This window comes from Cygnus olor, chromosome 2, assembly GCF_009769625.2.
Source record: "Cygnus olor isolate bCygOlo1 chromosome 2, bCygOlo1.pri.v2, whole genome shotgun sequence".
NCBI lineage: Eukaryota > Metazoa > Chordata > Aves > Anseriformes > Anatidae > Cygnus > Cygnus olor.
The window spans coordinates 135,635,583-135,648,978 of record NC_049170.1 but is presented as its reverse complement, the minus strand read 5'-3'; the positions used below and the strand labels follow the sequence as shown (position 1 = coordinate 135,648,978).

The following is a 13,396-nucleotide window of genomic DNA, read 5'->3' as shown; positions in this document are numbered from 1 at the left end:
ATCATGTATACTTTGGAAGACTCTTTTATGTTAATTAAGGAAGATGCAGCAAGTTGCAATATTTTATGGGAAGAGAGGCAAGTGCAAGTGCGAATTGTTGTGCTTTTTGCCTTATTGAAGAGAGGAAAGAAGAAAAGTTTCATCCAATTCTGAAGGATTTTGTAGATCCATATTGTAATGTATGCCAGGAGGTTGGGAGGTAGAGGTAGCAATTTTCATTGACTTCCACCATACTGTGTTTGCTTCATTAAAAAATTACAAATTTGTTGGCAAAAAGCAGTAACATATTGCTAGAAAACATCAAAATTCACAGTGTAAATTCATAACTTAAATTTGTGTTCAAAACTGTGGTTCATGAATTCTGTTTTCTTTTGAAAAGGAAGGGATGGAATAATAAAAGGACATAAAGCTCCTATTTCTAGGTCAGACCAAGATCTTTGAGCCAAGTATCTTCTTTCTGGCAGTGTATCAAACTCACCAAAATCTTTATTAAGTGAATGGGTTTTATAACACTCTGAATTGGTAATCAAAAGAAGAAATCATTAAAGTATTGACACATTATGCAGAGTCTACGTCTGGTGTTATTTTGATGTGCGTTATAGAGGGGAAGTAACATTTATTTCTTATTTATCTTAAATTATGATAGTGTTCCTAACAGTTTTTGTTTTACTTTTTTTTTTTTTTTTCTGCAGGAAGTTGCCCTTGTCCTTGCAGCTATATTGGTATTTTTGTTGGCTTTCTATGCTTTCTTTTATCTTAACATTTCCAATGAAGTTGACCTTGATCTGGATCCAGATGAAAACTAGCAGATGCAATGAATCTATCATCACGATTTCTTCAGCTTGAACAAGACTACGTAGGAATACACAGTCTCTTCACTGTGAGACAGTACACAATGCCATTTCTTGCAGTCCAAATTAGTAAGTTTTGCAATACATCAGTTACTTCTACATTCCAGATCTCCAAAATAAACAAAGAACACTCACGCCCGGCAAGTATATTTGGTTAACGCTGAAGCCAGGAGCTGCAGTACAACACATGAAGTTTATTGTTTACATTATTTTTTCTCAGGCAGAGAACTTTGATGTCAAAAGACAGGTGCTATTATTATCATGGGTATTGATGCTGACTTCACAGGAGAAGAATCTGCCTTGAGTAAATTTAGGAATCAAAGCTTCCTAATAGCCAAATTAAGTTCCTTTCCCTTTCCCAAGAGGAAGCAGAAATACCAAATAAAATAATCTTTTATTGTTTTATATTTAAAGTATATCAAAAACCCCTCAGTCTTTCTCTCCCTTTTAATCTTTCTTGTAAATGTGTGCGCACACATGCACACACAAAGATGGAAGAAATTGTAGGAAAAAAATATCTTTTAGAAGCAGTCTGTCACCTCCTATATGGACTTAATTTTATGTATCCCAGATTCTGTGTGCCCATATATCTACAGTAATCTTTTTCATTCTTTTGCCAACTGTTCAGCACACATGTGTTCTGTCAGAAATGGCACCTGGATGACAGAAGCTCTAGCATTCGCATATGCCTCTGAAACACAGTTCTTTGCCTCCTGTGCTGTCTGAACTAGTGTAAATAGAAAGTTCAGTCGATGTTGGGTTTAATTAGTGTATTGCTCTATTATTAATATAAAGTCAAAATTATATTTTAATTATACTCTTCCTGTTGTTTGTGGTATCAACTGGCTCTACCTGTGAGGGGGATGTTGTAAAAAATTCTTTGTGGTTATACAATCATTTTTATCATCAAACTAATGTGTGAAGTTGTAAGTATTAAGAGGCTTTTTTTTTATGTACACTTCTAATAATTGGGAAAATCTTGGCTCTGTGTCATCCTTTAATTTTCACAAAGTCTCTTTCAGAATATGCAGTGTAGATAACATTTCTGATACCTTTGATAACCACAAGCAACTTGAAGAAGTTGGTATGTCAAAACAGCTGCAGGGAGCTGTTAAATTCTGCCTTTACACTGTTCTGCTTCAGCTTCAGCATATTACTGAGCTTATGGTTTAAAGGTTTTGGTTTGATCCTTTAAATTTGTGGTCAGTCTTTCTCTAGTTTGGTTTTGTTTTGAAACCAAGAAGAGCATGGAGCCATTAGTGCTGAATGTGCAAATGAGTTAGGCAGATTAACTTCCAGAAAAGCTACTATAATTCTGAAATTTTGTTAGCAGACTAGCTTGGTTGTATCTTTGATACTAGTCTGTGGGCTGAAGGTTAGGTTTAATTGTAAATGAGACATTTACTGACTTGTTCCAGAAATGCCTGAGTAAAACTCCATACACTGATTTTGAAGACAAAGGCATACCAAATCCTAGCAACTATTATAATGGAAAATATATTTATTTTAAATTGACACAGTCCCATTATCACCACTTAAGGAACTTAGATCAATGCAGTTAATTTTTAAACCATACAGTAACTATGACCATATACGTTATGACTCTCTAAGGATACACTTCTTATCTCTCGTACTCCTCATTCCCTTTATGTAATGCAAAACAACTCCTCTAGAAATTCAGAGTACAACCGTCTTCCAAGAATATGAAAGGGAAAAACATATACATGCAAATATTTCTCATTTTCTAATTATGACTGTTACAGACACAAAATCTTAACATTTATACATTCATATGACTTATAGGCGGCTAATACTCTTATACGTGACCAAACGCTTACCAACATGTTGAATTTATGGTGAAGCATTTTCTGACACATGGCCCGCCTTTCAGTGCAGAGAAAAGCATATCACAATCTGTCTTCTTGGATGTGACATGCCGTTCATTTCACCAGTGCCACACCACATGTCACAGAACCTACAGACCTCTCCTTTTACTTTGCATGAGCAATTTTCTTGTTCCATAAAATGCTGGAAGGATTGCTTTCTTAATGTGTGTATGTAGCTCCCTGGGTGGTCTGTGGTCTCAGAATGATGTGTGGTTATCTCCATCATGCAAGTTGTCTCGTAACTTGCTTTCTGAATTGGTTACATTAAAAAGCATGCTATTCTTACTGTCAAATTTATGAAGTTCTTAGAACATGAAGATCTCATTTCCCATAATTATGACTCATAGACAAAATCTGAAGTGCATAAATGTGTGACTGAAGCAACTTTCCTGTTTTGTGGCTTATCAGTCCATATTGCCCACAAGTGCCATAGTTTGCAGTTTGTCTGTTGGCTTCATTAAGGTTAGGCCTTCTCATTTACATGAAAGATATTTTCATGTAATGAGAAGATTTTCTGTTGCTTAAATAAACTGGATAGAGTTCTGTTCAGTGTACACAGAAATTCCTGGTAAATATTGCAGCAAGCACACTGTTTCTCTTATCAGCACAATAATTTCTAATGGAACCATGTCAATATGTTTTTAAAGCTAAAAGCTTCCACCTTTCATAAAATTTTTCATCCCTGTTTTTCTAAAAGGCACAAGCACAACAACATTAACAATGAGTTTGGATTATGAGCTTACTCATTTATGAATTCGCTGAAATTACAGCTGATTTACTCAAAGAAGATCATAATCTAACCAGAAGTTATTTTTACTTTCTAGTGACCATACCTGGTAATTTAGAATAGGGACTGATTTGAATCTTGCAAACATGTGGCTTATTTTGCTCTTAATTATATCACAGACTGAAATATGCCTCCTTATTTTTGGACCATCTATCTTTGTATGAGTTGCTTAGTGGCTATGTTAATAATAAATGTGTTTGTATTATCTTTGTGCTCTTATTAATGTTGGAGGTGTCACATTGAATTACATATACATTTTAAAGGACACTAAAGCAATCTGGACAGCACAATGTTCAAATGTGCACAGTGATATTCACCAGCTTTAGAATATTTGTATTATTCTATACCTTTCTAACCTCTGAGCTCATATTCAAACTAAGTGTAGCCTATGAATACTTAAAAGACAATAAAGAGAACTTCCCTTGGCATCTTATCCAATACCAATACAGCAGATTTTCTGTAGATGAAGTTGTTCCGTGTAGCTCCCATCAACTTCAGACAAGTTGACTTTATTATAAAAGTAATACTTTTATACACTTGCTTCAAAGAAAGATTGCTGATCAAATCACTTACACAGCAGCCCTGGCTTGACTGGGTAGGTTTTTTTCAAGGGTATTTACCTCTGGGAACAGGGCAGACTTCAGTCTGCTTGTGGAGTAAACAGAGTTTCTTTCAGGCAGAGGTTGTGGTGGAGATGCCTGTACTGGGCCCTCGCGCAGTGGGTGGGAGAGGATGTCCCATCTGGAAGAGTCTCTGGCTAGGAAGGCACGACAGCCTTCCAGCAGTGATTTTGCTCAGTAAATATTTCCTCAGCAGTTTTTCTTTTCCCTTTGATCCCACAGAGGCAGAACCAGCATGTAGACCATCTCAGGACAGAAGCCTCAGTATAGTAGTTTTACTAGTGCTGCTGGTGAGCATTGCCAAGGAAAGGCTTTAACTCTATTTCCTAGAGTCCATAAATATATTTTACTGGAAGCTTAGGAGGCATGTTAAGCATTTCCCTAATGGACCCTAGAGATGTATTTAAACTTTTGTTGAAGAACGCTTTATTTAAACTTCACTGTTGCATATCATATGGACATCATGTGATTCAGGGTATGTCATAGCTCCTTCCATTCATCAGACCAGCTTGTAGCAGGGACAGCACGTACATAACTGCAAAGATGTACAACACCAGCAAACTCATTCTTTCATTTAGGTATAATCTAGAATAGTTGACCTAACAAGCTGTGTTTGGAAGCAACTTCTAAACAACCCAACTAAGCGAAGGCACAGTGGAAGCCCTACAAAACTACCCATCCCACGTCCATGAAAACTGCTACCAAGAAAGAGGCTTTTCTGCTGAATTAGGGCCAAGTTTTGAATGCTGCCCCTTCGGAGAGGACAACGTTGCTAGCAGCTCCCAGTAGGGTGATGATTCATTTTGCTCTGATGTATGGGATTGTGCCTATAAAAGGCACAACTGAGCCAACTGGTGAAGGTCAAATGCATTTGGGACAATTTTCTGTAAAGTACTGTACTTGAAATGCAGACTATGCAAGTTAGTGTGCCAACAAACAGGATACTACAGATCTTGATTGCATTTCAAGTTTTACTTACAGTAGCATAATAATTAGTGATGCTTATGACTAAGAAAATAACAATATGGCACATCAATAAGACAGCAGAAATGTGACGTTGGAACTGCTTCTTAAAAGATTTTGTGGTGGATTATGCCTGCACTTTGGGAAATGAATCCATGAGATAAATAAACTGGCAAAGATTGTCTGTGATCATATGCTTACAATATTTTTCCCTGAAAGAGCCGACGCTGATATATCGCGGCACTTTTCCCCATCATCCTCTTAGTTTGCTGTAATACATTCTTTCGTAGATGTATTTCTACACTTTTCCAAGAGTGAAGAAATATTTTTTTGTAGTTTATCAATGCATTTAACTGACAGAATCCTCTACTCTTCTTCCACCCCCACCCCCCCTTAATCAGAACCAAATTGGTGGGGAGACAGCCAAAATGTTAGGTACCAGTGTCTCTCAAGCAGATGTCACACCACTATTTTTTAGCTCGTTTAAATGAATAAACATGTTAAACTGTGAAGTATTACATTTTGGATTTTTTCATTTAAAAAAATGGGACAATCTGTTTACTGTCCTTAATTGAGACAACAATCCTGGTGGTTGCCAGTTTTGGCAGTTTTAACGATGAACTATAAATATTGGGACAAATCAACTAACTGGTGATTGTGAAGAATAGTTCAAGTAGAAGCCTCGTTTTGCATGAGTACTTTTTTCAGTGCTATATATTTTTTCTAACTTCTATAATTGTTATACTGTTTTTGCATGTTAAAGCCACAAATAAATACATGACTAGTCAAACGAGAGTCCTGATTCCCTTGTCTTATTCTTAGTCACTGAAAAGCAGATAAAAGCTGGCAGCTTATCTAGTTTTTCCAAATTCTTCCCAAAAGGTGTTTGTTCTGGTCAGTTTTTAGGTATGGATATTATGAGATATGAAAAGCTTCATTTTGCTGCACCTTCGAAGAAGTGAGCAGCATATAGATCTTTGGGAGTCTGCCATTTCACAAGGAAATTGTAGGAATTTATAAAGCAGAGGCACAGGAGGTAAGTATGGAGTATGGTGACAAACTGATGTCTTTGTCCTATCACAGCCCCCCTGGGAATGCGAGTGGAAAGAAAAAGAACGAAAATGGCCAGTTCTTCCAGCAGACAGCCACCACGCAAGTCACCATGTTGCTGGAGAAGAGGGTGGAAGAAATGCTAATTCTGATGTCAAATCAGAGCTCACTCAACTTTTTATTTTTTGTAGGGAAAAAAAAAAGGGGGAAGGGGAGCAGGAGGAAATAAAGATGTCTGAAACGAAGCAGCTTCTCGCTGGATCAATGGTTCATATATTTAAGTAAGGAATAAACTGGTTTTGGTAAATTTACACCTGGCTAACTGTTGCTACCTTCACATTAAAAACAACAACCAACAAAAAAGCCAAGCTAAAGTAGCATTGTGTGTCTGCTATTGAGTTAAATGTAAATGTTCTTACTGATATTGGCAATGTCTTCATTTCTCTGGAGACACCTTCTTCTCCTGTGATTTGAACAGCAGAGAGGACAGACAGGGAGGGAAATGGCCGGGGAGCCCTTTTGCTGATTCTGCACTCCTCAAGCATCACCCCTGCTCAGCAGGGAGCTGCTGGTGTTTGGAGTGGACTGCACTCCTGGATTGCTTTGGACAGGCTACAAAAAAGAACAGAGCAGTGCTTAACCTAGAGGGCGAGTCTCCTACCATCACTGGAGCCTGATTTGTTACCACAAATAAAGAGAAGCTGAGAGGTTGAGGCTTTTTACTTTTATTTATTGGGTTCTCAGAGAGGTGCCAGAAAAGTCTTTTTTTGTTGTTGTTGTCTGTTTGAAACTTGTTTCTGCATAGTTGTTTGCCTTACTCAGTGTGGGACTGCTTTCCAGTAAAAGGGTGCCAGGCTCATGCTTACTACTTTTGGTAGGAAGTCTGTAGACATTATTCTTTTGCAAGGGCAGGATGAGCTGCCACCTGCATTGCTCTCACCTGGCTGAAACTGAAGAGACCTCAAATAGTTATTACGCTATAATACAGAAAGACCTGCTCTGCTTTGGGAAGGACAGTAAAATCTGAAGTCAGGGAGATTTTTTTTTAGCCTTTCTTACCTCAGGAGCTTTCACACTGGCCCACATAGTTAGAGTTCTTATGTCATTATCTGCTTTCTTGTCTTCTGATGGCATCCTTTAACTTCTCATTTAAAAAGATGAGCTAAGGTGCTATAGTTTTCTAATTAAAGCAGGGCTGCTTTAATAACTGTAGCATGGGTTCTTGCTGCCCAAATGAGCTTGTGACTGTCCCTTCTTAACAGTCAGATGGTCGTATCTGTGTTTATTTGTTCATTAACTGTAGCTATTCTCAATCTGCTCGTCTCAGGCACTACTTTACCTTTGTGCCACTGTGTCTTTGCCCTTCAAATAATAATAGAAAGTGCTGAACAGAGAAGACAGTAGAGGGGCTTCTTCAGATTACTGGAGACAGTAGAGAGGCTTCTTCAGGTCTTTGAAGAGCAACGTTTTACTTGGAGAGCAACTTTTTATTAATGCATATAGTGATAGGACAAGGGGGAATGGCTTTAAACTAGAAGAGGGGAGATCTAGTTTAGAGGTTAGGAGGAAATTCTTCACTCAGAGGGTGGTGAGGAACTGGCACAGGCTGCCCAGAGAAGCTGTGGGTGCCCCATCCCTGGAGGTGCTCAAGGCCAGGCTGGATGGGGCTTTCGGCAACCTGGTCTGGTGGGAGGTGTCCCTGCCCATGGCAGGGGTCTGGAACTAGAAGGGCTTTAAGGTCGCTTCCAACCCAAACCATTCCATGATTCTATGATTACCAAAGCCACAAATTCACTTAAAGTTGGGCAACCTATGTTAGGAATATTTTTCCAGATTTTGAGTATGAAAAGCAGCCCTTTAAAACCTGCCGTATTCCTGTGAATGTTATTTAACAGTCTTCACACTTATACATGAAGACTTGTGAGTTCACATTAAAGTAAGGCAAGCTAAAAACATGATTGTATTATTCATGACAATACTGCAGATTTATTTATTTGTTTATTTCTCATAGACATCATCTTTAATTAATAGAAAAGCTGTTTTGTTTTGGTTTAATACAGTTTGGTCAAATGTAGCATCTCATTTGAAATGTTACACAATGGTAATTTACCTCTCTTTGCTTAAGGGTTGCATCAAAATAGGAATTACTTGTCATATGTATGAATTTTTCCAAAGACTGTGATGCTGAAATTTGATAATTTCTTCTTGGAAATTTCAGATCTATAACTCTAACAAGAGCAAAGGTTTTGAAACTATTCCTTGACTGCTAATTTTACCTTCTGTATTTGGAAATTTTCAGCTTGATATCATGTTGGAGTTTGTAATTCCTGAAAAACAACTGGAAAGAAAAAAATAAACATGTACGAGACTCTTCACATAGATTGTTTAATCTCTTTTATACACACTGCTATGAATGGACTATATCGGTGGTACAGGGTGATGGAGAGGCGATGCATCTGAGACAATCTGCAATGTTTCCTTTGATTGCTGCACCCCGAACTCTGGGTGGCAAGTGATTCTGCTACACTACGTTATGCTCCTAGACACGGAAGAGACATGTCACTAAATGAATACTGTGTGCAGCAGAAGATAGCTTCTGTTTTGTACATCTTCATGTAAAATGTACACATAAGGAGAAAGAAAAATACTCCCTGTGAGCAAGGGCATTTGGAAACAGTAATCATTGCTGCAGCACAGGAGACATGCATGGGCATAAAATGTGTTAAATTTAAAAGGTAATATAAATACAGAAAGGAAGTTTTCATTACGATGCACATGTACATAGGATAAAAGTAGGTCTTACTCCTTTGTCATATACTCACTGCCTTAGAGTACAAATCTGTAGAGTAGCTTCCACAAAGCTGTTATCCCTCCTATTCCACCACTAGTTTGGGGATCTTCATTGCCAACTCAGAATAAAAAAATGATTGTGTAGTTCCAAGAACTGAAGAAAATTAAAGCATCCTTTTTAAGTATTCAATTATTTGGTTTCTCTGAAAGGGTCTACTGGATGATATGTACAATAACGTAAAATGCATCGTGGTGTACAATAACAAAGAAATAACAACTGACTTTCAACTGATCAGCTAACAGTGGAGCAGGCCTAGGGGCCCTCCTTGCTTCCTTGCTGCTTCCTTGCAAAGCCTGGAGATCTGTCACGCCCACTCATCAACATTTATTGCAGTTACCAGCTTTGGTTTTGTGTCCTCTGTAAAGAATTAAGACTTTAGGGTCTTTGGTCTGTTTGCTCAGGTCAAGACTCTTCAGCAGATTTCTTCCAGAGAGTGGTGAGCAGTTTGAAAAGAGACCACATACTCTTACATCAGGTTAGCAAGGAGGTCAGCAAATGATGAAGACACTGAAAAAGTGACTCAGCCTCCCTCAGAGCAAGAAGTATGTGCTGAGGTTGTCTGGCAGTGGGGTACCAGATACGTTAAGCTCCGTCTGAAGGGAGGAGCACGCCTGAGCAGATGGATCTCAAGATGCCATCAGGGACTGGATGCAGATGTACTGCCAGATGCTACTTCTTATGCACTCCCTCCTGCGATGGCATAAACCCAAGAAAACTTATGAGAGGACCCCAGTGAAATCTTGCTCTTCAGGAGTCAGAGTTGAGGCCATGAGAAGCATCCCTCATGCTAAGTATGATGAAAAGTTGGTCAATTCATTAACAGCTTAATATTATAGGAGCTGCAAGCGCTAAAATAGACCTTCCTTGACCTAACAGCAGGAGTTCATTTGTGAATGAACCTTTGTGAAAGTCTGGGCACATTACAGATAACCAAACAGTTTAATACTTGTTACGGGGAATGTATGCAGCTGAACAAGAGAGAAAAGAAACATTTCAATGAGAAATATGTTAATTCTGTTCCAGAGGAACTACAGAGGCCCCAGCTCTGATGGAGGCTGAGGAAGGAGTCATGTACACTAATGATGTCTGCCTCCTTTCATCATCTGCTAGCAACAGGGTAACATATCTTTCCACCCAGCCAACATGAAGACTTTAATTAAGTAAAACAGGATTACAAAACACCAGGCTACCTAGCTGCCCCAGTTTGGAGAGCTGCAGAAATAAAGATCTCAGTTCATTAAATTACAGCTTATATAGATACCCCACTATTACGTGCCTCACAGACAAATATCAAAAACAGATCCACCAGCAACATTTTCGTGTGCTGTCAAGTTCTTCTGTTTCTCAGAAGTCTTGAGGAATACAGAGACCATCACATGTGTGAGAGTTTCTGTCTTATGTTGCTCTTCTCACAAGGTGTTCCTTGACCTTAGCATAGGCTGTGAGCTGAAGTTTGCAGACTAATGAGGAAGAAAAGGAGGATGTTCTGTAAAAGCTCTGCTGTATGCTAGTCTTAATCATTTAGAGGCAGACATCACAGATGTCCTTGAAGGTGGAACTGGGATAAAGTACTCCAGAAAAGATGCTCTTGTCCCTGTTTGGAAAGCACAACGGAAAAATGTTTGGGCCTTGTATGTCCCAGTGGAAGAATAATCAGTGATGTGTAAGGCTGAATATGCAGTCCTGATATGAGGGTAGCAACCAGCAATCAGAGGAGTCCCTTCTTCCAGAACCTCAAACCCACAACAGTGTCATGGCCCAAAGGAGCAGCTCTGCCTCTCCATCCAAAGACCAAGGCTTTGGTGAGCTCACCCTACCTGGGAGCTTGGGAAAAACAAACCTTGCATGGCCACTTAACAGCAGTTACACAGTATGCCTCTCCAAGAATGAAAACTTGCTCACACAGGAGAAAAGAGCTTGAAAGCCTCTGTGTAACGCTACCACCCACCAACACCCACTATTTGTGAATTACATATCTAGCTTTCATCACTCTGAAAAACAAAGTTGATTTGACTAACACCATAATGTTCCTAATGACTTGCTTTCTATATATATGTGGCAGCTGCATTAAAAAAAAAAAAAAAATTAAAATGCCCACACAGATGGTAGCTTGATTCACTCTGGCTGATGCAGATCGCCGTTGCTCACAGGGATGGATGCAGCACCTCTGGCAGGGCAGCTTATGTTACAGAAGGCAGGGGTCTGCTCATGGTTATGCCCTCAGGACACTTCTCCCCTTCGCCTGCTCTGGGACTCTTCAGTCCCTGCAGGGCCAGGGTGGCTGATGATGCTCCCTGCTGCTGCATCAGCCCTCTGAGCTGTTTAAGCATTGACAGGGCTTATCTTCGAAGCACTCCTGTGCAAGCAATACCCTGGAGGCAAAACCGAGACAGGAATGCAGGTGGGAGGATGAGCAGAAGCCTCAGGGGACACAAAGCCTGTACGCTAAGTTGTCAGGAAGATGGTGTCTAAATCCAACTCTAGTCACAAATGAAGGGAACTTGGAAGTTGGGTTGGTTTAGGGTTGATTTTTGGCTGATCTGGATGTAGAGTGGACAGCTGCGCACACCAGAAGTCACCAGGGAGCAGAAGGCAGCCTGGAGCTGTAGATATGTGACCCTGCCTTCAAAGGATGGCTGCCCTCCCAGTTTATCGGCCCCTTGTCTGCACTGGGACCTTATGGGTAACTTTTGGAACAACCTGGTGACAGGCTGGCCCACTTCACAGCATGCCAGTAATAAATTTGCTTCTGGGTGTGCAGGTTTGTGGGACTGTGATCTCTGAAGGGCTGCCACCAACTGCTCTTAGGGTGGCCTGTGGCTATTGTCTGTATGGTAGTAGAGGATTTTGAGAAAGACTGTGGGCCTATTCAAATGAATTCAACTTTTTATGTAAATGTTCTAATTTTGCTGTAGCATAGTTTTATCCTTTCTGTGTATGACTTAAGGAGAACTTAAGAAACTAAAGCAATACACTGGCAACATACACATGAATGACATTACCATAGCCCCATTGAGTTCATTATAAAGCCTGTCTGGAGAACTAGCCTTGTAGTAAGTGAGCAAGCCATCTTTCCTTCCAAAGCCCACAATGTTCCCATATAAATTCATTTTCTGTGAATCAAGGATTGTGCCACAACAGAATCCCGAGTGTCTGAGGCTGGCAGGGCCCTCTGGAGGCCACCCGGTGCCACCCGTGCCCAAGCAGGGACACCCAGAGCAGGGTGCCCAGCACCACGTCCAGGCGGCTTCTGAAGGGCTCCAAGGAGGAGACCCCACAGCCTCTGGGCAGCCTGTGCCAGGGCTCCGTCACCCGCACAGCACAGAAGTGCTCCTGGTGCTCAGGGAGAGCCTCCTGGGGGCCAATTTACAATAGAAACATTAGCCCAGCTTTTCAAAAACTATCCAGCAAAACAGTGTAGTTTTGGACTAGACTAGGCCAAATAGTGTTTGGGGGATAAATCAGAAGCCAAAGACTTTTCCCCAGGGGAAGAATTATAAAGGCCTGGACACTGAGGAGGGCTCAGTGGGACTGCAAGGCTCAGCCAAACTCTCATATCGCCCTAAGCTCTATCACATGTGGTGTCAGACAGCATGGGCCCATTCTGCTGACAAAACATTTTCTGAAGCCAGCAAGGACATGGGGAAATGTCCAGTCCAGCATGCAACCCCTGCTGAAGAAGAGAGAGCTCTACCCAGGGAAAAGCAGCCCAAACTGCATCAAAAGCATGACAGAACTTTGTTTTGAGTGTGGAATAAATGGATTAGGAATTCATGAAGCAAATGGAAAAATAGAACTTTTATAATATATAAACAAGGATAAAAATATTGTAATTCCCCAACATTTATGCAGTTGTGGGGATTCATCGAATTGTGCAATTCATCAGCTGTTGTGGATATTACAGCAAGAGTGGTTTTGTTTGTTTGTTTGTTTGTTTGTTTGTTTTTCCTAGTGTCTTTCACTGCTGTATCTCTCTCTAATCATGACCAAGATCTAAGCAGAACTTCAGAAGGCTATATCACTTGCTGTCTCCCACACAGGTGTGTTTTCTTGTGCTGCATTAAACAAGTGGTTTGCATTTGTTCCTTTTCACAGGAAGCCAAGATAGATCTGCAACTTCTGAATAGTCCTAAATTGAAATTATAGCGGGGAAAAGAAACCTAGACCCTCATTGCCAAAAAATAATTGAACAGTTGTATAGGCTATTCAGTCACAGACTAAAATACTTGTTTCTAATGATTAAGTAATAAATAATTAAAATATTTTAATAATTAAAATACTTTTACATATTTTAATTAAGTCCATGATGCAGAATACTACTAAATTCATTAAGATAAATGTGATAGGTTGGGATGAACATAGGCATCTTAAACAGCGGTTCACTTTGC

The 13,396-nt window shown here is 39.9% G+C and overlaps 1 protein-coding gene across 2 annotated transcripts in view; it reads left to right on the top strand.

Moving 5' to 3' along the window:
• The window catches only part of TRIQK (triple QxxK/R motif containing), a 63,830-nt gene extending 57,928 nt beyond the window's left edge, over nucleotides 1-5,902 (top strand). For both annotated transcript variants that reach the window (XM_040546464.1, XM_040546463.1), the window contains exon 4: nucleotides 693-5,902. In XM_040546464.1, coding sequence (XP_040402398.1) covers nucleotides 693-806 — 114 coding nt within the window. In that variant the 3' untranslated portion in view covers nucleotides 807-5,902. The remainder of the gene's footprint in view (nucleotides 1-692) is intronic.
• The last annotated feature ends 7,494 nt before the right edge of the window (nucleotides 5,903-13,396 follow it).